General features: G+C 36.0%; 1 protein-coding gene across 3 annotated transcripts in view; it reads right to left on the reverse strand.

Annotated features, from left to right (window-relative positions):
* The window catches only part of PIK3CB (phosphatidylinositol-4,5-bisphosphate 3-kinase catalytic subunit beta), a 181,517-nt gene that overhangs the window by 44,079 nt on the left and 113,900 nt on the right, over positions 1 to 23,538 (reverse strand). For all 3 annotated transcript variants that reach the window (XM_030328607.1, XM_030328606.1, XM_030328605.1), the window contains exons 9-14: positions 21,845 to 22,096; positions 19,959 to 20,055; positions 16,931 to 17,061; positions 12,947 to 12,997; positions 6,267 to 6,455; positions 1,009 to 1,130 (exon numbers count right to left, since the gene is read on the reverse strand). In XM_030328607.1, coding sequence (XP_030184467.1) covers positions 1,009 to 1,130; positions 6,267 to 6,455; positions 12,947 to 12,997; positions 16,931 to 17,061; positions 19,959 to 20,055; positions 21,845 to 22,096 — 842 coding nt within the window. The remainder of the gene's footprint in view (positions 1 to 1,008; positions 1,131 to 6,266; positions 6,456 to 12,946; positions 12,998 to 16,930; positions 17,062 to 19,958; positions 20,056 to 21,844; positions 22,097 to 23,538) is intronic.

Consider the following 23,538-nt stretch of genomic DNA (forward strand, 5'->3'; position numbering starts at 1 on the left):
CCTGACTGCTATCCTTTTAGAAAGGCTGTTAACTACACCGGCCTTTTGGCTGGCATCTGGAAACATAGCTTTTAGAAGGCTTCCCACCACCTAACAGATAAGAATGGCTTCGTGTGTGTAAACTGTTCTTACCCAACGGTTGATGCCCCAACACCCATTTTCCTTCTAGGAGTCTAGGATTTTGCTTTGTGTTTGGCAGAGGGTGTTTATGTGACCAGCCCCCAATAAAAACCCTGGCCACCTGGGGCGCCTGGGTGGCGCAGTCGGTTAAGCGTCCGACTTCAGCCCGGGTCACGATCTCGCGGTCCGTGAGTTCGAGCCCCGCGTCAGGCTCTGGGCTGATGGCTCGGAGCCTGGAGCCTGTTTCCGATTCTGTGTCTCCCTCTCTCTCTGCCCCTCCCCCATTCATGCTCTGTCTCTCTCTGTCCCAAAAATAAATAAACGTTGAAAAAAAAAAATTAAAAAAAAAAAAAAAAAAAAAAAAAAACCCTGGCCACCAAGTCTCTAACAAGCCCCCCTGGTAGACAATATTTCAGACACGTTGTCACAACTCACTGCTGGGAAGAATTAAGTGTATTCACTGAGACTCCACTGGTAAAGAACTCTTAGAAGCTTCTGATGGTTTCCTCCAGACTTTGCTCCATGAATCTTTTTCCTTTGCCAATTCTACATTGTCTCCTTTCGTCTCATAAATCAGAGCCAAAAGTATGAGTATGCGCTGCGTCCTGTAAGTCCTAATGAATTGTGGAAACCAAGGGTGATCTTGGGGACCTTCTGACCCAGTATGTTTTTGGGTTTTCTTTTATAATATAGGCTAAACATGAAAGACAAAGGAGTCTTTGAGAGAGAGGGAGGTAGAGAAGGGAATAGGGAAGAATAGATGAAAAATATGCTTTAAACTGAGTAATTCCTAGCTCTTTCCTTTCTTATGAGACATTCAACATACATCACCTTCACTATCTACACCCAAGTTATTCCTTTCCTCAAAGAAAGCCACCTGTAGTATACCTCATCTGTCGCAGGCAGCCCACAGCATATTCTCGCACGTACTGATCTGGATAGTTGAAATCTAGAAGCTCCAAGGCCTCCCGGGGGGGCAGTTTAGGCCAAATCTGAAGTAGGGCTTGAAGCTGTTGAAAAATTGAAACTGGTTCAGAAATTATAGGGGGGGGAAATAATCTATTTTTCCTTAGCACACAGGAGCAGAGATGGGTCAAAAGAAAGAAAAAGCATACTTACAATTACATAGGACTCAAAAATCCACTGCTGTTTACATAAATTAATAATGTCTTTACTGAAATACTCTATAGATAAGCAAGTAATAGAATGATACATTGAATATGCGATTCTACAATCATTAGCCATTAAATAATTTTGTAATTTTGTAAAGGAAAGAGAGAGAAAGAAATGGTCAAGGAATAAAGGTAGGAGAGTCTGGGTGGCTCAGTCAGTTAAGCATCAGACTCTTGATTTAAAGTTAGGTTATGATCTCACAGTTGGTGAGAGTGAACCCTGCTTCGGGATCTGTGCTGATAGCGTGGAGCCTAATTGAGATCTTCTTTCTCCCTCCCTCTCTGCCCCTCCCCTGCTCATTTGCATGCACAGGCAAGCACACACTCCTGTACTCTCTCTCTCTCTCTCAAAAATAAACATTTAAACATTTAAATCTAAAAGCGGGGGAGGGGAAGTGAGAGAGAGAGACAGAATCTAAAGCAGGCTCCAGGCTCTGAGCTGTCAGCACAGAGCCCGATGCAGGGCTTGAACTCACGAACCATGAGATCATGACCTGAGCCGAAGTCGGAGGCTTAACTGACTGAGCCACCCAGGCGCCCCTAAGTAAACATTTTTTTAAAAAACTGATAACGGGGCGCCTGGGTGGCGCAGTCGGTTAAGCGTCCGACTTCAGCCAGGTCACGATCTCGCGGTCCCTGAGTTCGAGCCCCGCGTCAGGCTCTGGGCTGATGGCTCAGAGCCTGGAGCCTGTTTCCGATTCTGTGTCTCCCTCTCTCTCTGCCCCTCCCCCATTCATGCTCTGTCTCTCTGTCCCAAAAATAAATAAATGTTGAAGAAAAAAAAATTAAAAAAAAAAATAAAAAACTGATAATTATGATTCGTGGTCCTTCAAAGCTCACCCCTGTTGGACAAAAATCTTATTACTTAATATTTGATAGATTTCAATGGGTTTTCTTGAGTTTCCAAAGAATACACACAAAATGTATGCAAGATTAGAGCTACAAAAACATGGCAAACAGATGGAAATGACCAGAGGACTTCTCTCACTTGACTGCTCAATCTCACAGTCATATTGCAAGAGGTAGCCAGTGAGTATCTATCTGCCAGCTAGCCACCTTGTCATTTGTCATTTGTCATTTGACCTTGTGCATGAAACTTGGACTTTTGAGAACTAAACAGTTTTTAGTGTATTATCATTATTTTTTTTATTTAACTTTATTTTTTATTTTTTAAAATTTACATCCGAATTAGTTAGTATATAGTGAAGCAGTGATTTCAGTAGATTCCTTAATGCCCCTTACCCACTTAGCCCATCCCCCCTCCCACAACCCCTCCAGCAACCCTCAGTTTGTTCTTCATGTTTATGAGTCTCTTTTGTTTTGTCCCCCTCCCTGTTTTCATATTATTTTTGTTTCCCCTCCCTTATGTTCATCTGTTTTGTCTCTTAAACTCCTCATATGAGTGAAGTCATATGATTTTTGTCTTTCTCTGACTAATTTCACTTAGCATAATACCCTCCAGTTCCATGCACATAGTTGCAAATGGCAAGATTTCATTCTTTTTGATTGCCGAGTAATACTCCATTGTATATATATACCATATCTTCTTTATCCATTCATTCATCAATGGACATCTGGGCTCTTTCCATACTTTGGCTAATGTTGATAGTGCTGCTATAAACACGGGGGTGCATGTGTCCCTTCGAAACAGCACACCTGTATCCCTTGGATAAATGCCTAGTAGTGCAATTGCTGAGTTGTAGGGTGGTTCTAATTAGTTTATTATTTTAATTCTACTAATTATTCAACTGCTCTCATTAACTATGTCAAGTGCCCAAAATAGGTCAATAATATTTGAATGAATACCTAGCAGCTAAGTTAAAAGGTATTTTCTCAGATCAAGCAAATTTAACCTCATTAAAGATACTTTTTAAGAAATTAATTTTTCTGGGGTGCATGGGTGACTGAGTCCGTTGAGCATCCAACTCTTGATTCAGCTCAGGTCATGATCTCACAGTTCCTGAGATAGAGCCCTGTGATGGGCTCTGCGCTGACAGCACAGAGACTGCTTGAGATTCTCTCTCTTCCTCTCTCTGTCCTACCACCTCTCAAAATAAATAAACTTTAAAAAAATTAACTTAATTTTTCTATTATTTTACATTTACAGAAAAAAATAACACTTTTGAATTATGGGGACAGGGCTATTAGAGAAAAAATGTCTAAAAATGCTCCTAACCAGTGTAATAATGAAAACAAGTTTGACACATACTGGTTTAAAGATATGAAACACCTACCTCAGACCACTTTTTATCACTGATGAGACCACCCTCCCCACTTTGCCCGAAGTTCTAATAGACCAACAGTCCTCATTATGGAAAGAGGATCAAGGGGGACCATTTCCTGAGGGTCTGAAACAGTAGTTAAAAAAAAACTAGCATCCCCAGTTAACACATGGACTACAACACTACACACAAAAACAATACAGGGCAGATAACATTCTGTAATACTAGATGGTTAAACTATGCTGGGAATTAAAAAGAGCACTACTATTGGAAAGAAGTTACCTTTGGTAAGATTACTTACAATTATTAAAGAATTAATTATATAAATGTAAACTAAAAAAATTTGCAAAACTCACTACTTTAGTTTGAGGAAAGCTATGAGAGTGAATAGGGAAAATGTGACTCAGCCATATAAATAATGAATGCAGTGCCAATTAACTACCAGCCTTTTGCAAAGACTATCGAAACCCCTTCCACAATATGTCAACAGAATATTTTCCTGCGGATTAATGGAAGGCTACTCTTTTTTAAATCTTGGGGCAGTGGAGAAGCTGCTCTTCTACAGAATTTTCACCCACGGCTTTTGCCTTTAGTATTTATTGGGATACAAACTTTGCACCAGGCTCTGGCTCTCTACTTCTTAAGACAATTTATTAAAAATTCAGTTTATATATTTTTTGCACTCATTCACTGTAACTGGCAATGGGACAAAGTTGTGAAAGCAAGCATGTTACTTTTTTTTTTTTTAACTTTTTTAACGTTTATTTATTATTGAGAGACAGAGAGAGACAAAGCATGAGCATGGGAGGGACAGAGAGTTGGGGAAACACAGAATCCGAAGCAGGTTCCAGGCTCTGAGCTGAAAGCACAGAGCCCGACGTGGGGCTCAAACTCACAAACCGCGAGATCATGACCTGAGCCGAAGTCGGACACTGAGCCACCCAGGAGCCCCAAGCACATTACTATTTATTCCATCAACTTTTTTTCTCAAAACTACTAAAAAAGAGGATTAGGATTGGCTTTCTTCTATTGAAATGGAGGACATTAGGTTATATCTGAAAACAATGCTTTAGATTACCTCATGGAAATGAGACAAGTATGCTAAATTCCCAAATGTAAAAAAAATTTCTGTCCCCAGGGTTCAAATAAAGAAATATTATGCATAAACTGGCTCATTCCATTTTCTGACAGTTGACCTAAGAAACCTCTCTCTCAGATATCCTTAAGAGTACAGCCAAAAATTTCTTCTATTTTAATGTTATACAAAATAATAATATGATGGATTTCTTGGATAAGCAGTTAGAACTGAACACTAATGGATACATTAGAAGCAGGCAAATGTGTCAAATAAAAAATGCTTATATCTTATGTTCCACCGTTACAGGGGTTTCATAGAAAACTAACCTTGAATGTAAATAAGTAAGTAGTCAGAAGATAACTATGTCAAAACAATCAAAACCTATCTAAATGACAAAAATAGTTCCTTTTCAGAGTAAACAGTGTTCATATGATCTAACTGTATAAATAGTTTAAATTGAGGTACATTATAATACAATTAGGTAACATGATTCAAAAAATTGTTAAATACTAGAAATAAACTCAAGAGAAGTCCTTTCTAAACTCTAAACTTAGAGAAGTAAAATAATAAAATAAAATAAAATAAATTTTAAATACATATGATTAAAATAAATATGCATTTCTTGAAAATCTTTAAAAGTCATTTTATGGGGCACCTGGGTAGCTCAGTCTGTTAGGCATCGACATCAGCTCAGGTCATGATTCTCACAGCTCATGAGTTTGAGCCCCACATCAGGCTCTGACCTGACACCTCAGCCTGCTCAGATTCTGTGTCCCTCTCTCGCTCTGCCCCTCCCCCACTCATTCTCGCTCTCTTGCTGTCTCTCTCAAGAATAAACGTTAAAAAAATTTTTTTAAAGTCATTATAGATTTTACACCTGAAACGAATATAACACTAATATAACTAGAATTAAATTAAAAAAAATTTTTAAGTTGCTATAGATTTACTAAGACCAGAAAACTTTTAAAAAGATCAGTTGAATTCAAACAAGTAAGGTAAACAAATATGGTTATTTTAAACATACCAAATGTATTCATTCTGATTAAAAAACCATTTCAAGGATCTTTCTATAGAGCACTGATAACCACTGCATTTAATAAATGACAGTGCTTTTTCCAGCATTCTGAAAATTAAATCAAGAAACTAAAATTTGTTTGGCTCTTTGGAACAATTTTTTTCCTTTCTTTATTCTGCCTCAAGGCAAACATTCATCAATACTGCCCAATTAAAATGAATGTTAAAAGTGATCTAAAACATCAGCTTCTAGAAAGAGGTAATTTTCAAACAATACATGTTCATTTTAGAACAGTCATCGCAAAAATTAGTCATTTTAATATTAAAACATTGGAGCTCATTGAATGAAACTGTTAGAAATAATCCAGAACCTACTTACTACGCGCAGGTAGTAATTACAATGATTACACCAAAAGCAATGTTTTAATTGTTCTTAGTGAAAGATATAGAAAACCTACCTAAAATCTGGAATTTTAAAATCTTAAACTTTCTAGTCTATCATTTACAGTATATGTAAAGGTTTAAAACATGAAAATTTCTCCTATGGAAAATTATCCAATCTATGGAGATATACCTATGTTAGAAAGGACAATGTACATGAAATCAACAAAGTAATATATATTCCCAAAAAGAATTATAAAAATTATCTTTTACTCTTACCTGAGCAACATCTTCAAGTTTATTCCACTTGATTGACAGCAGTAATTTTGGCAGTGACTGTGGGAAATTCTCTCTGCAATCTTGTCGCAAAGTCCAAATAAGATCCATTTCGTTCTCACACAGTTGAGACAAGGGATCCCTGTCCAAGATTTCTTTCAGTACAGCAAGAAACTTTTTTCCACCTCGACTCTAAGAAAGTAAAATACTCATTCATCACATAATTTAATTCTGTGAACAGCACTGGCAAACACTTAGCAAATCTATATACAAGAAATTTATAAACAATTTATGAGCTTTAACATGTAAGATACTAAAAATCGAATTCCTTAAAAAGATTATTAAGGATGGATGCCCTTTTTATATGTTTTATTGATAGAATATTAAATTTGTAAGCTAAGGATGAAGGAAAGAATTATTTTTAAACAGTTCTTAAAAAGGGGGGGAAATACAGATTCTTTAAAAGTCCATGTGCAAACACTAGGTGGCAGAATTGCAATTTGGATTAAAAAGTCATTTATTATTTGAACTGAATTTCCTATCTTTCCATTTTAATTTTTAATTTCTATAAACAAATAAAACAACAAAGACAAACCAAACATATGAAGTTTTTAAAAAAGTGTAAGTGTCTTGTTAGCTCAGAGGCATAAAAACCACTGGATTAAGCAATAAATCTTGGATAAAACTAAACATGAAACAAATACAGTTATCTCATTTTCTTTCCCAATCCTTGTAAGAATAAACTAAAATAATGAAGATGGCCCATGCTATTTTTTGGATCTAGACTCTGAATTATAGTAACATGAAAAAAGAAAGAGATTCATTTCCCATACTTAAAGAAAAACTTTATCATTTAGGCCAAAATACATTAAAAAAAAAAAAAAAACCCTTTCCAGAATAGGAATTTTTAACTGATATTTCATATAAGCATTAAACTAGTTATATTATTTTCTAAAGTAATGAGATTAAAAATAATATATGCACATGCACAAAAGAATGGGGATTATAATTCTCTACACAGACAGAACTGTCTATGTAAAAAATCTGAAAGAATCAACAAAAATATTACCGGAACATAATTAAAGCAAGATTGTAGAACACAGGTTAGTATACAAAAGTAAATTACTTTCCTATATATCAGCAACGTAAGTGCTATTTGAAATTAAAAACCTAATACCACTTACGTTAGCACCCAAAAATATGAAAACTTAGGTATAAAACTAACAAAATATGTACAAAATCTATATGAGGAAAACTACTGAACTCTGGTGAAAGAAATCAAAGAACTAAATAAACAGAAAGATATTCCATGTTCATGAATAGTAAGATTCAGTACTGTCAGAATGTCAGCTCTTCCCAATGTAATCAACAGATTTAATGCAAACCCAATCAAAATTCTGTACATGTCAATAAAGCGATTCTAAAGTTATATGGAGAGACAAAAGACCCAGAACAGCCAACACAATAATGAAGAAGCAATTAAGTTGAAGGATTGACACTACCCAACTTAGTAAAAATAAATGTGAAACACAAAACTATAAAACTCCTAGCAGATAATATAAGAGAAAACCTAGATGACCTGGAGTTTGGCAATGGTTTTTTACATATAATACCAAAGGCATGATCCATCAATTAAAGAACCATTAATCTGGATTTCAGTAAATTTAAAATTATCTCCTCTGTGAAAGACACTGTCAAGGGAACGAAGAGAGAAGCTACAGATTGGGAGAAAATACCTGCAAAAAGACTTACCTGATAAAGGGCCATTACCCAATTACACAAACAGCCCTTAAAAACTCAACAATTAGAAAATAAACCATCAGACTAAAATATAAGTCCTGAACAGACAGCTCACCAAACAAGGTACAGACGTAACAAGAGCATATAAAACGATGCTTAACATCATATGTCATCAGGGAAAGGCAAATTAAACAAATAAGAGATAAGACTACACAGCTATTAGAATGGCCAAAATCCAGAACACTGACATCACCAAATGCTGTTGAGGATATGGAGCAACTCTTATTCACTGCTGGTGGGAATGCAAAACACTGCAACTGCTTAGAAAGACAGTGTGGCAGTGTCTTACAAAACTAAACATACTCTTACCATACAATCCAGTAATCATGCCCCTTCGTATTTACCAAAAGGAGTTGAAAATTTATGCCCACCAAAAACCCCGCACATGGATGTTTATAGCATCTTTATTCAAAATTGTCAAAATTTAGAAGCAACCAAGATGTCCTTCAGTGGGCGAATGGATAAACTGTAATACATACAGACAACGGAGTATTATTTAACACTAAAAGGAAAAGAGCTTTCATGCCACAAAAAGACATGGAGGACCCTTAAGTACATAGCACTAAGGGAAAGAAGCCAGTTTGAAAAGACTGCATACTCTATGATTCCAACTTATATAACATGTAGAAAAGACCAAACTATGGAGAGAATAAAAAGATCAGTGGTTGCCAGGGGTAGGGTGGGGAAATGAATAAGCAGAGCACAGAGGATTCATGGGACAGTAAAAATATTCTGCATAATATGATAGTGATAAAAACACATCACACATTGTCCAAACTCACAAAATACACAACACCAAGAATGAAACCCAAGGTAAACAAACTATGGACTTTGGGTGATTATGATTTGTCAATATAGGTGCATTCTTGGTAACAAATATACCACTTTGGTGAGTGATGTCGCTAATGGGAAAGGGAGATGCATGTGAAGGGATAGGGGTATATGAGAAATCTCTGTACCTTCCTGCTGATTTTGTTGTGATCCTAAAACCGTTCTTTAAAAAATTATTTTACACACACACACACACACACACACACACACACACACACAATGTACAATTACAATGGGTTTATATTCAGACCTTCAACCTAAAAATGGTATGCTCTCTTTTACAGGCTTAACAGGGTTTCTCCAAAAAATTATCATGACAAGTCATCAGAATCTGAAAATCAAACTCCTACACTTACTTACACATCTCAAAATGAAACCTGCTGCTGCAAACAACACAGTATAAATTGTTCATGTCAGCGAAACGCAGACTGCTGTTAAATACTGCAAAAAGCTAGCAAATCTACTGTAATTTTGTGAATCAAAATTAGACTCTACAGACCTACTATAAGTAAATATCCTGAAGACCTACGAGTAAACTAAGAGGGAAAAGCAAGGGGATTGGCTCTATAATTGTACTGTGATTGTTTACCGAGCTATGAAAAGCACAGCACTGAATAAAGCCAAGGTAAAAATAAACAACTACCAGAAATGTGGCAGGAAGCCCAAAGAAAACACAGAATCTTACATTCTTTTGCAAAACCCAAAATAATCAGTAATGAAAACTTACACTGTATAGGGTAAATGGTGATCTTATACACCTGTTCAAATGTTTGAACTAAAGTAAGATAATGGTGGAAAGCAATTAACATTCATATTCTCTATTTTTCTTTACATGTGGATTTTTCAAAAACCATATACATATTATGATATAACAGTGATTACTGACTAGAATAAATCAAAGCAAACACACTTTGCTATAAGCACATCAAAAAAATGAGTGTGGCTTTCCCCCCCTTCCCAATGGGGGGGATATGGGTATGAAGGGGCATGAAAGGAAGAAGCCATCGCTATAACATAAAGGTTCAAGGAGAAACAAGTGTTGATACAGAAGCCACAGGAAGTTGTCCAGAGATCTAGCTAACATAATTAATGAAGGTGGCTACACTAAACAACAGCTTTTTAATGTGCACAAAACATATTTATATTAGAAGGAAATGCCATCTAAGACTTTCACAGCTACAGAGGAGAAGTCAATGTCTGGCTTCAAAGCTTCAAAGGACAGGCAGACTCTCTTGTTAGGGCTCACACAACCGGTGACTTTAAGTTGAAGCCAGTGCTAAATGACCATTCCAAAATCCGATGGCCCTTAAGAATTATGCTAAATCTACTCTGCCTGTGCTCTATAATAAATGGAACAACAAAGCCTGATGACAGCACATCTGTTTACAACATGGTTTACTGAATATATTATGCTCACTGTTGAGACCTACTGGTCAGAAAAAAAGATTCTTTTCAAAACTTTAGTACTGACAATGCACCTGGTCATCTAAGGGCTCTGATGGAGATGTACAATTAGACTGATGTTGTTTCATGCCAGCCAACACAATATCCACCCTGCAATCCATAGATTAAGGAGTAATTTCAACTTTCAAGCCTTATTATCTAGGAAATACATTTTGTGAGGTCAAAGTTGCCACAGTGATTCCTCTGATGGATGTGGACAAAGTAAATTGAAAACATTCTGGAAAGGATTCACCATTCTAGATGCCATTAAGAACACTCATCATTCATGAAAGAGGTCAAAATATCAACATTAACAAGGAGTTTGGAAGAAGTTGATTCCAACCCTCATGGATGACTCTGAGTGTTTCAAGACTTCAGGGGAGGAAGTAACTGCAGATGTGGTAAAAACAGCAAGAGAACCAGAAGTGAAGCCTGAATATGTGACAGACATGATGCAATCTCATGATAAAACATGAACAGATGAGGACTTGTTTCTTATGGATCAGCAAAGAAAGTGTTTTTTAAGTTTATTCATTTTTGAGGTGGGGGGGGCAGCGAGAGACACAGAATCCGAAGCAGGCTCGAGGCTCTGAGCCGTGAGCACAGAGCCCGACGCGGGGCTCAGACTCACGACTGTGAGATCATGACCTGAGCCAAAGTCGGATGCTTAGCCAACTGAACCACCCAGGTGCCCCAAAGAAAGTGGTTTCTTGAGATAGAATCTACCGCTGGTAAAGATGCTGTGAAGTCTGTTGAAATGACAACAAAGGATTTAGAATATGACATAAACTTGGTTGATAAAGCAGCAACAGGGATTGAAAGGATGGACTCTAATTTTGAAACAAGTTCTACTGTGGGTAAAATGCTATTAAGCAGATTGCATGCTGCAGAGAAATCGTTCCTGAAAGGAAGAAGAGTCAATTAATGCAGCAAACTTCATTGTGGTCTTATTTTAAGAACTGCCACAGTTACCCCCACCTTCAGCAACTTCCACCCTGATCAGTCACAAGTCATCAACATCAAGGCAAGAACTTCCACCACCAAACAGATTACAACTTGCTGAAAGCTCAGGTAATGATTAGCACTTTTTAACAAAAAGTGTTTTTAAATTAAGGTATGGATATTGTGTTTTACGTGTAATGCTGTAGCACATGTAAGATTACAGTACAGTGTAAACATAACTTTTATATGCAGTAGGAAGCCAAAAAATTCATGACTCACTTTATTGTGATATTCCCTTTATTGAAGTGGTCTGGAACAGAACCCACAGTATCCCCAAGGTCTGCCTATAATTGCATGGCAAGCTGATAAGCGTATACTTGCACTTCTTTTGTGTCATTAAAAAGAAGTGCTCTCAAAGTATTTATGGTAGTAGATGACTTGTACTGCAGGACTATGGATATTTTTGAAAACTCTTAATGGCAAAGCAGAAGACACCCTGAGCCAGACATTTCTCCAACTAGCCAACATTAAATAGAGCTTTGATTCTGTGTAAATGAAAAAAACATACACTCTCTCCATTTTGCCTTCTGGCTTCTATATAATTAACCGTTCTATGTAGAATGGCCTTATACTGAAGACACATAAAAACTGTAAACAGACAACATGGTAAGAGAACATTAGGTCAGACTCAGCAAAGTCTTAAATGATCTTAAGAGTAAAAAAATTAAACTAAAAAGTATAGGTGGTAGAAAAATTGCATATGGTGTAAACTAAACAAAGTAATCTACTTTGTAGTTTTTGGGTACAAACAATGGGTATGTGTGGCAGAAATTACTGTTTATTCCTCAGTATGCATTCTGCTCTTCATCCTTTATTAACTAGAATCTTTTTCTGGCCAAGCACATGACTGCCCAGCCTACGACTACATTTCCCAGCCTCACTTGTGGTTAGGTATGGCCATGTGAGGAAGTCCTGATTAATGAGATATGAGCAGCAATGAGGCATATAAATGATATCCTCAAAAAGAATGGGTACGGCCTCTACTCTTGCTTTCCATATTCCTTGCTGGCTGCACCATAATACACAAGAAACTGAAGCACTAGTATTAAACTTGAGACAAAAAGTACACACTAACATGATAGAGCACCAAGATGGAAGAAACTGGTTCCCCAGCACTGTAAATCCTGGCCTGATTATATATGCTGTTACATGAGATAAATAAAATTACAGCCTCTTCATTCAACTGAATACTATTCAAAAAGACAGTATTGTCAATCTATCAGGTGGCATAACATCCCTTAAAGACTAGCTGCTGGGGGTGCTTGGCTGGTTCAGTCAGTAGTGCATGCAACTCTTGATCTCACACTGGTGAGTTCAAGCCCCATGTTGAGCATGGAGCCTATATATATATATATATAGTATATACAATACAATACAATAAAAAAGACGAGCTGCTAAACCTGTGCTTATATCAGAAAAAGGTTTACCACTGAACACAGACCACCTACAAACAGCTGCCATTCAACAAAAAACATAGTATGTACATACTCACATACACTCTCAGGCTATTCTTCCATAAGAGTATGGTCATCTATAAGCTCATTACCATAAATGAGATGAAAGTAACTAATAAAGAGAAAGGGTCCTTTTAAAACCTTGATACTTACTGATACATTAGCACTGTCACTGCTTGCAATCTCAGCTGCCTTCTCGATTATCTGTTAAAAAAAAACTTTTAAAATTAAATTTTGGCTCTTGTATTTGGAAAATTTTAATTGTAAATGATTATAATTGTACTTAGACTAAAAGAAACAACATATGGTCTGGCATTTCTATGCTTTATAATGTAAACATGAATTTTAAACGCAAAATGGTATTATACAGTGATTCCCAATCTTCGAACTTTTTTTTAAATCTTTTTAGAAAATATTTTTATTTATTTTTGAGAGACAGAATGCGAGCAGGGAGGGGTAGAGAGAGAGGGGGACAGAGGATCAAAAGCAGGCTGCACACTGACAGTGGCGAGCCCGATACAGGGCTGGAACTCACCAACCATTAGATCATGACCTGAGCCTAAGTTGGACACTCAACTGACTGAGCCACCCAGGCGCCCCCCCCCAATCCCAATCTTTAAACTCTTTTTTATTTTTTTAAATTTTTTTTTTTCAACGTTTATTTATTTTTGGGACAGAGAGAGACAGAGCATGAACGGGGGAGGGGCAGAGAGAGAGGGAGACACAGAATCGGAAACAGGATCCAGGCTCCGAGCCATCAGCCCAGAGCCTGACGCGGGGCTCGAACTCACGGACCGCGAGATCGTGACCTGGCTGAAGTCGGACGCTTAACCGACTGCGCCACCCAGGCGCCCCCCTAATCTTTAAACTCTTGACAACTGGGTATCAAGGGTATTATTATAAGGGACTGTGACTCCTAGGGTGCACTAGCATTGTCTCTAGACAAAATAAGCAATGGCTTGCATATGCATATGAAAGAATTTTAAATACAGGTAAATATTTTCTGCTTAAGAAAATGCAAAGGTATACAAGAGTTACTAAATAAATAGTAAGGTTTTGTCACTGTTTTTCTGACTTAACATAACAAAAGTAGAGTATCAAGAGACACCCGTTTGAATTCATTAAGTTCTAAATGGGCTCTGATTCTTTTTTTTAAGTTTATTTATTTTGAGAGAGAGAGAGAGAGAGAGAGAGAGAGAGAGAGAGAATGAGGTAGGGGCAGAGAGAAAAAGAGGTAAAATGCCAAGCAGGCTCTGCACTGTCAGCACAGAGCTCAAACCCATGAACTGTGAGATCATGACCTGAGCCAAAATCAAGAGTCTGATGGTTAACCAACTGAGCCACCCAGATGCCCTTTAGAGACTCTGCTTCTTGAAAAGACAGGAAAAATCAGTGGTTAAAGAATCTGAAGATTTATATCCTGATACTGAGTTATATAATCCTAAATGAATAATTTAACTGTATCCTCAAATGTAAAGTGCAGTGATAACTCTTATCCTATTTCATAGGGTTGTTATAAAAACAAAATGAGATTACAGTCATTAATCAATAACCATAAAATTGACTTGAAAAGCAAAAGGTACACAAGTGATCACAACAAAAACTATTAAATTAAAAGAACACAGGGAACCTTCACCTTTTCTATCTGTATTAACTGATATTTTAAATGATCGCATATAAATTGTACAATTAAAAAAACCCAGTAATTATAAACATATTTATACAAATTTAAAGAAAAACCCTCTATCTCAAATTCATCTTCAAAGACAGACTAAGAGATTACAAAAGCAAAAAGTTTAGTGACGTAAGCAATATTTTTGTTTTTTAAAAATTGGACCTCTCTTGAAATAGCAGGTGAAAACTATTTAAATTTGCAGAGGATGTTCTATTTGTAAAAATGCTCCAAAATGCACATTTTATACACACACACACACACACACACACACACACACACACACACACAATGGAGTATTACTCGGCAATCAAAAAGAATGTAATCTTGCCATTTGCAACTACATGGATGGAATTAGAGAGTATTATGCTAAGCGAAATTAGAGAAAGACAAATATCATATGACTTCACTCATATGAGGACGTGAATAGACAAAACAGATGAACATAAGGGAAGGGAAGCACAAATAATATAAAAACAGGGAGGGGGACAAAACAGAAGAGACTCTTAAATATGGAGAACAAACAGAGGGTTACTGGAGAGATTGTGGGAGGGGGGACGGGCTAAATGGGTAAGGGCACTAAGGAATCTACTCCTGAAATCATTGTTGCACTATATGCTAACTAACTTGGATGTAAATTTAAAAAATTAATTACTTTAAAAAATAATAATAAAATGCACCCCATTTTGGAGCACCTAGGTGGCTCAGTCGGTTCAGTATCTGGCTCTTAATTTCGGCTCAGGTGATGATCTCATGGTTTGTTGGATCGAGTCCTGCACCCAGCTGAGCGCTGAGAGCTCAGAGTCTGCTTGGGATTCTCTCCTCCTACTTTGCTTCTCCCCCCATTTCATCCAAAAGAAACTATAATTGTTGAACTCACACTATAACAACACAAAAATAGTTGCAGCTTATACTATTAAATGTATCACAAGTAGCTATGCCTTCTGGTTAAATTGCTATTCTAAGGAATAAAGCCAAGGCATGAATGCAAAGAGGAGTCAAAATACCTTTTTCTACTCAATGAACACTAAGGTCTATGGTTCTTGACATATCTGAGATTTGAGATTTCTGCTGTAATAACCCCTATTATTACTAATCAGAAAAATACTTTAGAAGAATTTGAAATAAAAAGGCTTATTTTTTTATTTTTTTACATTTATTTATTTATTTATTTTGAGAGAGAAACAGCATAAGTGGGTGAGGGGTAGAGAGAGATGGAGTGAGAGAATCCCAAGCCGGCTCCACACTGACAGATGTGGGGCCTGAATGGACCATGAGATCATGACCTGAGCTGAAACCAACAGTCAGATGCTTAACCAACTGAGCTACCTCGGTGCCCCGAAAAGTTGCTTCTTATGTCGATTAAGTTCAATTAAAATGAGAGTAAAGAAGAAACATTAGGTAACAAGTTTAATTTACATACTACTTTAGAAATCTATTCTATACAGGTCTGGTAGTGCTGGATTTTAAAATACAATTGATTTGAATATTATTTAGTGTGATATCAAATTTATTAATTTAGAATTATTTCTTTTGAAAAACAGAGAGAGAGAGAACATGAGCAGGGGAGGGGCAGAGAGAGGGAGAGACAGAGAGGATCCCAAGCAGGCTCTTCACTGTCAGCCCAGAGACCGATGTGAGGCTCTAACTCATAAACCGTGAGATCATGACCTGAGCCAAAATCATGAGTCGAATGCTTAGCTGACCGGTATATTATCAATTTTTAAGGGAAGTTTATTCTCACATAGATTAAGGAAATAAAATAAATTAGCTATTCTCTGAGAATTTGCTTCAAGATTTTCTCATAAAAATCAGCATCAATCACACGTGAAGCAATGATGCCAAGCCTGAAGATAAAACATATGACAACTTAGCTCTCTTAGAATATAAATTAGCAAAGCCCCATTTTCAAATCCACGAGATACCCTACAGATTGCCAAGATAAGCAGTTTGTATACTAAGGAAATGTGTTTAGAAATGGAAGTCCTTGGTATAGATTCTACATAATAACAGTACCTTAGGAAGTCTTCCTAATAGTAATATTCAACATAAATTATCTGTTCTTTGAATACCAATTCTAACCACAGCTGTGACTATGTCTTTAATCCCTGAATATGCTGGGCAAGCTTTAAGGACGGTTCACATGCTCAGATTTACATATGAATGCATTTACAGCCGTTTTCAATTGAAAAGAACCTCAAGAGAACCATTATAATTTCCTCATTTTATAAATGAGAAACCTGACTTCCAGAGATACTATGTTCTACCTGGTCAGTGATGAAGCCAAGACTAAGTAAGAGTTAGCTGGCTCCACGCTCAGTGGTCTTTCCACTGAATCAAGCTGACAACATATGTGACGTTTGGAAAGAAAAAGTTTTTGTAGAGTTTCATTATAAACATGTAGAGCCAAGAACTAACAATTCAATGATTTTCATACATAGTGGCCTTTAAAATAATTAGCTTACCTTATCAAAGGGAGGATAATAATAAGGTTGTTTTTTATTCTCTGGGAATTTGATATGCAAAGCTGTTGCATTTTCCGTATATGGATTTGTCTGAACAGTTCCCATTGGATTCAACATTTCTTCAAGTTCATCTAAAATATGCAAATAATTTTGATTCTTAAAAAATGTTTTTGAAACTAAACTAAAATTCTTAATAGATTTCAACCATGAAAATTATTTTTAAAGTATGTTACCTAAGGAATTTGTCAAATAATTTTATCAGTAAGCCTCTAATTTTCTGTTAATACTTGACACAAGAGTTGAATGCATTTACATACATCTCTAAAATGAGAAAGTTTACAAAAATTAATACTTACCTCACTCACATCTTCCTTCAAATTTGGTAAGAATTCTCAATCTTGAAAAAGACTTCATTGGAATTGCTTCCCATCAAAATAACGTGACCCAAAAAATTTTCCTAACTTCATCACATATAGGGATTTCTTATTTTCTGTGGTCACCACAGTACCCAAACTGTTATTTCTGAGGGTCATCAATGACATTCTTTTGAACAAACCTAATGCTATTTATGTTCCTAGACCATTCCATAACTGCTGATACAGTTAAACACCTCTCCAGTAGTCTCTGCAATACTCCATTCAAGTGGTACTGCTATCAACTGCGTCTTTCTTCAAGGCACTGCTCCCACACTCTAAAATGGTCCATTCACAGACTTGTGCATAGGCATCTTACATTTCAGTGCTCTCATAAAACCCCGGAGTGTAACTTTCATTTCACAGATAAACTATTAAAAAGACATTAAACTCAAGATAAGAAAACAGAATTAGCAGTACATCCTCAAGTCTCCCATCTGCAAACTAGTATGTCCTTCCTTACACTGATTTTTAGCAGTTGTTCTCTCCTAAGGAAACAAAAGATAAAAATCCATTGTGTCCAGGCCTAATATCCAGATACTATGCACACTCGAATTATTTACCAATGCTAGAAAATCTTCACAAAGTATTTGCAAGTTTCAGGTCCTGATCAATTCTTTGCTCATGTTTAATATCGTCAAATTTCATAGAAGGAAGCAATTCTCATCATTTATACACTTCTAAATCAGATTTCTCAGCAAATTAAAATCTTATACTTATGGTAGCATTATACTTCCTTGTCCTATAACGTGCAATCTATCTAAACTAAAATGTACCATTTTAGTATTATCAGTCCCAAACACATAGAGGTAACCTTGCTTACAAGGGGTTACAAAAAGGCACTCTAATACATTATAGAGAGTATGAATTGGTACAGTCTCTACTGGAGAGCAATTTGTGATTATTCATCAAAATTACAAATGTATTTACTCTTTTTTATTTTAAAATTCCAAGTTTTTATTTTTTTTTTTAAGTTTTTATTTTAATTCGAGTTAGTTAACATAGAGTGATTTATCAGTTTCAGGTGTACAATAACAAATGTATATATTCTTTAACACAATAAACCCATCTCTAGGAAATCTTACACAAATACCTACACATAAGCAAGGTTATTCATTGTAACACTTGCTTAAATTATCAAAAGATAAGTCTACTTTAAAAAGCATCAGCAGCACTCTAGATAGATACATAAGGTTAAAAGGGCAAGAGCAGAACACTGCACAGAAAATGCTACTTTCTTTCAGAATGGAAAAAAAATAGAATATTTCCTAGTGTATACATGAAGAAATCGGGAAAGATATAAAAGCAACCAGAAATGTGATTATATACCCTTTAGTGATGACCTAGGGACTCTAGATAATAGATTATTTGAAAAAAAAAAAAAAAAGACTATTTGTATTTCAGCCTCACTCCTACAGGGATAAAGTGACAATTCTAGAGTTGATACATGCAGAGAAAATGTATTCATTTATTATTTTTCATGTTATATTTTGTTAGAGATGAAGTCAGGTTCATGTTATGCCAAGTTAATACTGTCCAAAATCATCAATTCTACCAAAAATACGAGTCAAGTTGCTTGGAGATTCTGGAGAACATGTGTGAATCTAAATTAAGGTTTTGAAAGAAGTATAACTGCTGAAATGCATAACTTTTACTGTTATGACACTCACAGTTTCTCTTAAGAAATGCATAAATGCATACTATTCTATATTTTGGGAATAACATGATTAATAAAAACTATTACAAGTATATGTAGGAAAGAGCAGAAATTAAAGAATATATATACACATAAAATATTAGAATATGAGGAGTTTTAAATACGTCTGTGAGGAACTGATTATCCAAAACCAGTTTCTCAGATGGCAACTACTAATAAATGAATATTTTCAAACGTCTGTCACCCACAAAATAATTTTAAAATGCACGTAAGTTCACAATTTTATTAACTGTATTAATGAGCTATGAAGGCAGGGGAAAAAAGAAAAACACTATTACAATGCAAAGCTTACACTAAAAACTTCCAACATTCAAAAAAAGCAATATGGAATAATGGAAAGAGTCAAGCTATCTTTTGTATAAACCCTGGTTTTGAGCCAATTATGTACGACTGACCAACTTATCATCTCTGAGGTTCACTTTTCTCATCTGTAAAATGGAGGTAAAACTATCTACCTTATTGGGGTGCTCTGCATAATATTTAAGAAATACAGACAAATTATAGCTCAAATTTCGCGTTAAAGCCAACTAAACACTTATTGTATTTTTACTATTCCTCCCATATTAGTGGATGTGCCTTCTATTAGTGCAGTAAATTTAGTACGACTAGGCACAACAAAGGTTGTTATAAGACATTGTTTTTTAGGACAATTTCTCCAAAACCTGCAAAAATAAAATGTTTAAAACAACAACATATTCATTAAGATAACAAATATATTCAGATATAAATCACTTTTTAAACATATTAAAACAATCTGTGGGAATCCGTTTTAGAAAGAATAATAAAGATATGAAATGAAGGTTTCTTTACTAAACTAAAAGAATAGTGAGTCATAAAGAAACAGTAACTAGTCCACATGCCAAAAGTTACTCTTTAAGGATTAGGATATAAATCTTACCAGGAAATGAAGACCAGCTGTGCAGTATTATGTCTCCAGATCTCAACTGTCCTTTAAAGTCAAAAACCATTGTATTTACCCATGCTACAGGATAATGCTGTTGAAAAAGATACCATTGCATAAATATGCTGAAAATGAACTTTAGCATGTAAATGTGTACATGCCCTTTGTTTCAAAAATTTAGTTCTAGAAATTGCTAGAGTTCCCAATGATTTCCAAAAAATCATCCAAAATAAAACAAGATATACATGGAAAAATGTTCAAGATCTTTACAGTGGTTCAAGAAAACTCTGAAAGCCAATTAATGTCTCATGATAAAATAATATATCCAAAAAACAGTATTTAATGTATAAACATTGCAAGTGATAAGGAATTTTTAATGATTCAAGAAAATATGCATGATATAATGTCAGGCTGTATGTTTTAAGAGCTTTAAGCCTAAGTAAATCTTACGTAGGAGAAGGCAATGTATTCTGGTATTGTAGAATTTATTAATATTTCTAAAAAGGAAGTGCCAAGCTCAGACTTACACAGGTATCTAGACCAATTAACTTGGTCACAATTTATCAAAAATACTCATAAATAGTCAAAAGCTTTTAGTAAAATTCTGTATCAGTGGAAGAAAAAACACTGAGGAAATAACTCTTCTGTGACTTTTACATCCTAAAATTTATTTTTTTTAACTATATGGTAATAGCCACAAGAAAAGCCTTGCATTCTCACAGTAAAAATAAAGGATACAAATACACATACATAAATATAGTAACCAGTTTTTTAAAAAAAGTATACAATTCATGCCTCTATGCCTTCTAAACTTGTAAGAAAATGAAAAAGACCTGACTAAAAACAGCAAATGGAAGATGAGAGTATCAGAACAGGTACACCATCCCTTTTCCACAACCTCAAAATCTAACAAACTCCAAAAACTAAAGGTTTGTCCATAACTCATTTGACAGTGCAGGGCACCTCGGTGGCTCAGTCGGTTGAGCATCCATCTGACTTCGGCTCAGGGCATGATCTCGAGGTTCATGAGTTCCAGCCCCACATCAAGCTTGCTGATGTCAGTGTGTAGCCTGCTTTGGATCCTCTGTCCCCTCTTGCTGCCCCTCCCCACTCATGCACGCACGCAAGCGCTCTCTCTCAAAAATAAACCTTAAAAAAAAAAAATTCATTTGACAGTAAAACATGGTCAGAAATGGCATGAACTTAACTGATACTCTTCATTTGTCTCATTCAGTATGAACAGTCACAGATTTCACTGTTGGATACTGATGTGTTTGATTACAGATTTGTGCTCCAGATCCCACAGGGTGTGTTGAGTGAAGTGTGTTGTGTAATCTTTCTAAAATTCAAAAAATTCTGAGTGTTCAAGTATATGTGGCACCTAGAATTTTAGTTAAGGGACTGTGGACATATAATTTTTTAGATCTTTTCATTCATTTTTATCTGTATCTTTTTAAGTTTATTTATTTTGAAAGGGGGGGAATGAGTGAGGGAGGGGCAGAGAGAGGGGGACAGAGAATCTAAAGCAAGTTCTGTGCTGTGAGCACAGAGCCCGACCCAGGGCTCAAACTCACTAACTGTGAGATCATGACCTGAGCCGAAGTCGGACGCTTAAGTGACTGAGCCACCCAGGCACCCCTCACCTCTCTCTTCTTAAAAGTATAATATTTATAATAGAACACTTACAGTAGGACATTTGCTAAAACAAATCTGCCAGAAGAGAAAATAAATAAACAGAATATAAAAATGGATATTTATTGTCTTTTTAAAATCACTTCTTATGGACCAAAGTTGTATGATAAAATTTCACTTATATTACTCAATTATTTCAAAGAGTCTTAAAATCATTCCATTATAAAAATTTTTCAGTAGTGCATAATTACCACTTTCCCAGATTTCCGGATGGTCTGATATTTAGAGGGATTAATAGTTTTAGTCGATTTTTTCGTTTTCACTTTATCCAAAACTGCATAAATAGCAAAACATAATCGAGCCATTCGTGGCAGGTCACAAATATTTATATCAAATTCCAGTGGTTCATTCCAAATGTGATCATTTTTCCCTGATATCTCTGAGCTTACGATGGTTTTACACAGGAGTTCGGTACCATGAAAAAGGCCAGCCCTGACATGAACCTATAATGAAGGAGACAAAAACAAACACAGATTTATGAACACTGTACTAATGAACACCTCTATTTTGAAGAAAAATCGTATATTGGGAGAAGGAGCATACCAACTCTAGGAAAAACCTTTTGTCCACAGAACCATCAGGCTATATAATTAATCAGTAGATACTTCACTAAACTGTTATTTTAACCTATTTTTCACTTAATCCAAGAGGTCTCAATGTATGTATAAACAGATCTACAGAAACCAAGACCATAAATATAAAAACTATTACTATCATATGCTCACTCCCACTGACTTCATTTACTCAGGATCTTGTCTTACTCTTCTGCAAAACTGGAAAGGAAGTGATGGATGGAATGTCTCCCAAGTCTCTTCCTACATTTAAAAAATTTTTATTTTAGAGGGGCAAAGGGAAAGAGGGAGGGAGGGAGAGAGAGATGGTGGGAGGGAGGAGAGAGAGGGAGAGAGAGGGAGAGAGAGGGAGAGAGAGGGAGGGAGGGAGGGAGGGAGGGAGGGAGGGAGGGAGGGAGGGGGAGAGAGAGAGAGAGAGAGAGAGAGAGAGAGAGAGAGAGAATCTTAAGCAGGATTCAATCTTAAGCAGGCTCAGCATGGAGCCTGACATGGTGCTTGCTCCCACAACTCTGCAATCATGACCTGAGTGGAAATCAAGAGTCAGAGGTTTAACCAACTGAACCATCAGGCGCCCTTATTTTCTTACTTTGAAACCATCATCAAGCCTACACTGCGTACAAGCCTATACTGTATAAGCTTAAATAAAAAATAAAATAACAAAATACAATATATACTCACTAAAAGCGTATTCACATTTTGACAGTACAAAGAAATGAATACAAATAAAACTAGTTGTACTATGATAGTAAGAACATTGGTGACTTATCCTTCTCTTATTTTCAATTATATTTTAAAATGTTATCGTTAAAATACTTTAAAATTGGGGTGCCTGGGTGGCTCAGTTGGGTAAGGGTCCAACTCTTGACTTGGTCTCAGATCATGATCTCTGTTATGAGATCAAGCCCTGTGTCAGGCGCCGTGCCCAGCATGGAGCCTGCTTGAGATTTTCTCTCTCTCCTTCTGCCCTCCTCTGCTCGAACTCTCTTTCTCTCAAAAAACAAACAAACAAACAAAGAAATGACACAAAATAAAATACTTCAAAAATATTATTCTAGAAAGCACCAAACAAAATAGCTGGATGATCTAAATTTAAGATCCTAAATACAAGCGTAACACCAAATGCTCACAATCAATCTAAAACTCATAAAATTTAATGCAAATATGAATGAAAATGGAAATCATTTTTTGTATTACTTTTTAAAAAAACATTCGAGGTTATCTGTTTTTAAACAGTGTCAAAAGAATAAACAAATAAATAAAAAATAAACAGACATGGGGTGCCTGGGTGGCTCAGTGGATTGAGCGTCCGACTT

The sequence above is a fragment of the Lynx canadensis genome, chromosome C2 (genome assembly GCF_007474595.2).
Source record: "Lynx canadensis isolate LIC74 chromosome C2, mLynCan4.pri.v2, whole genome shotgun sequence".
NCBI lineage: Eukaryota > Metazoa > Chordata > Mammalia > Carnivora > Felidae > Lynx > Lynx canadensis.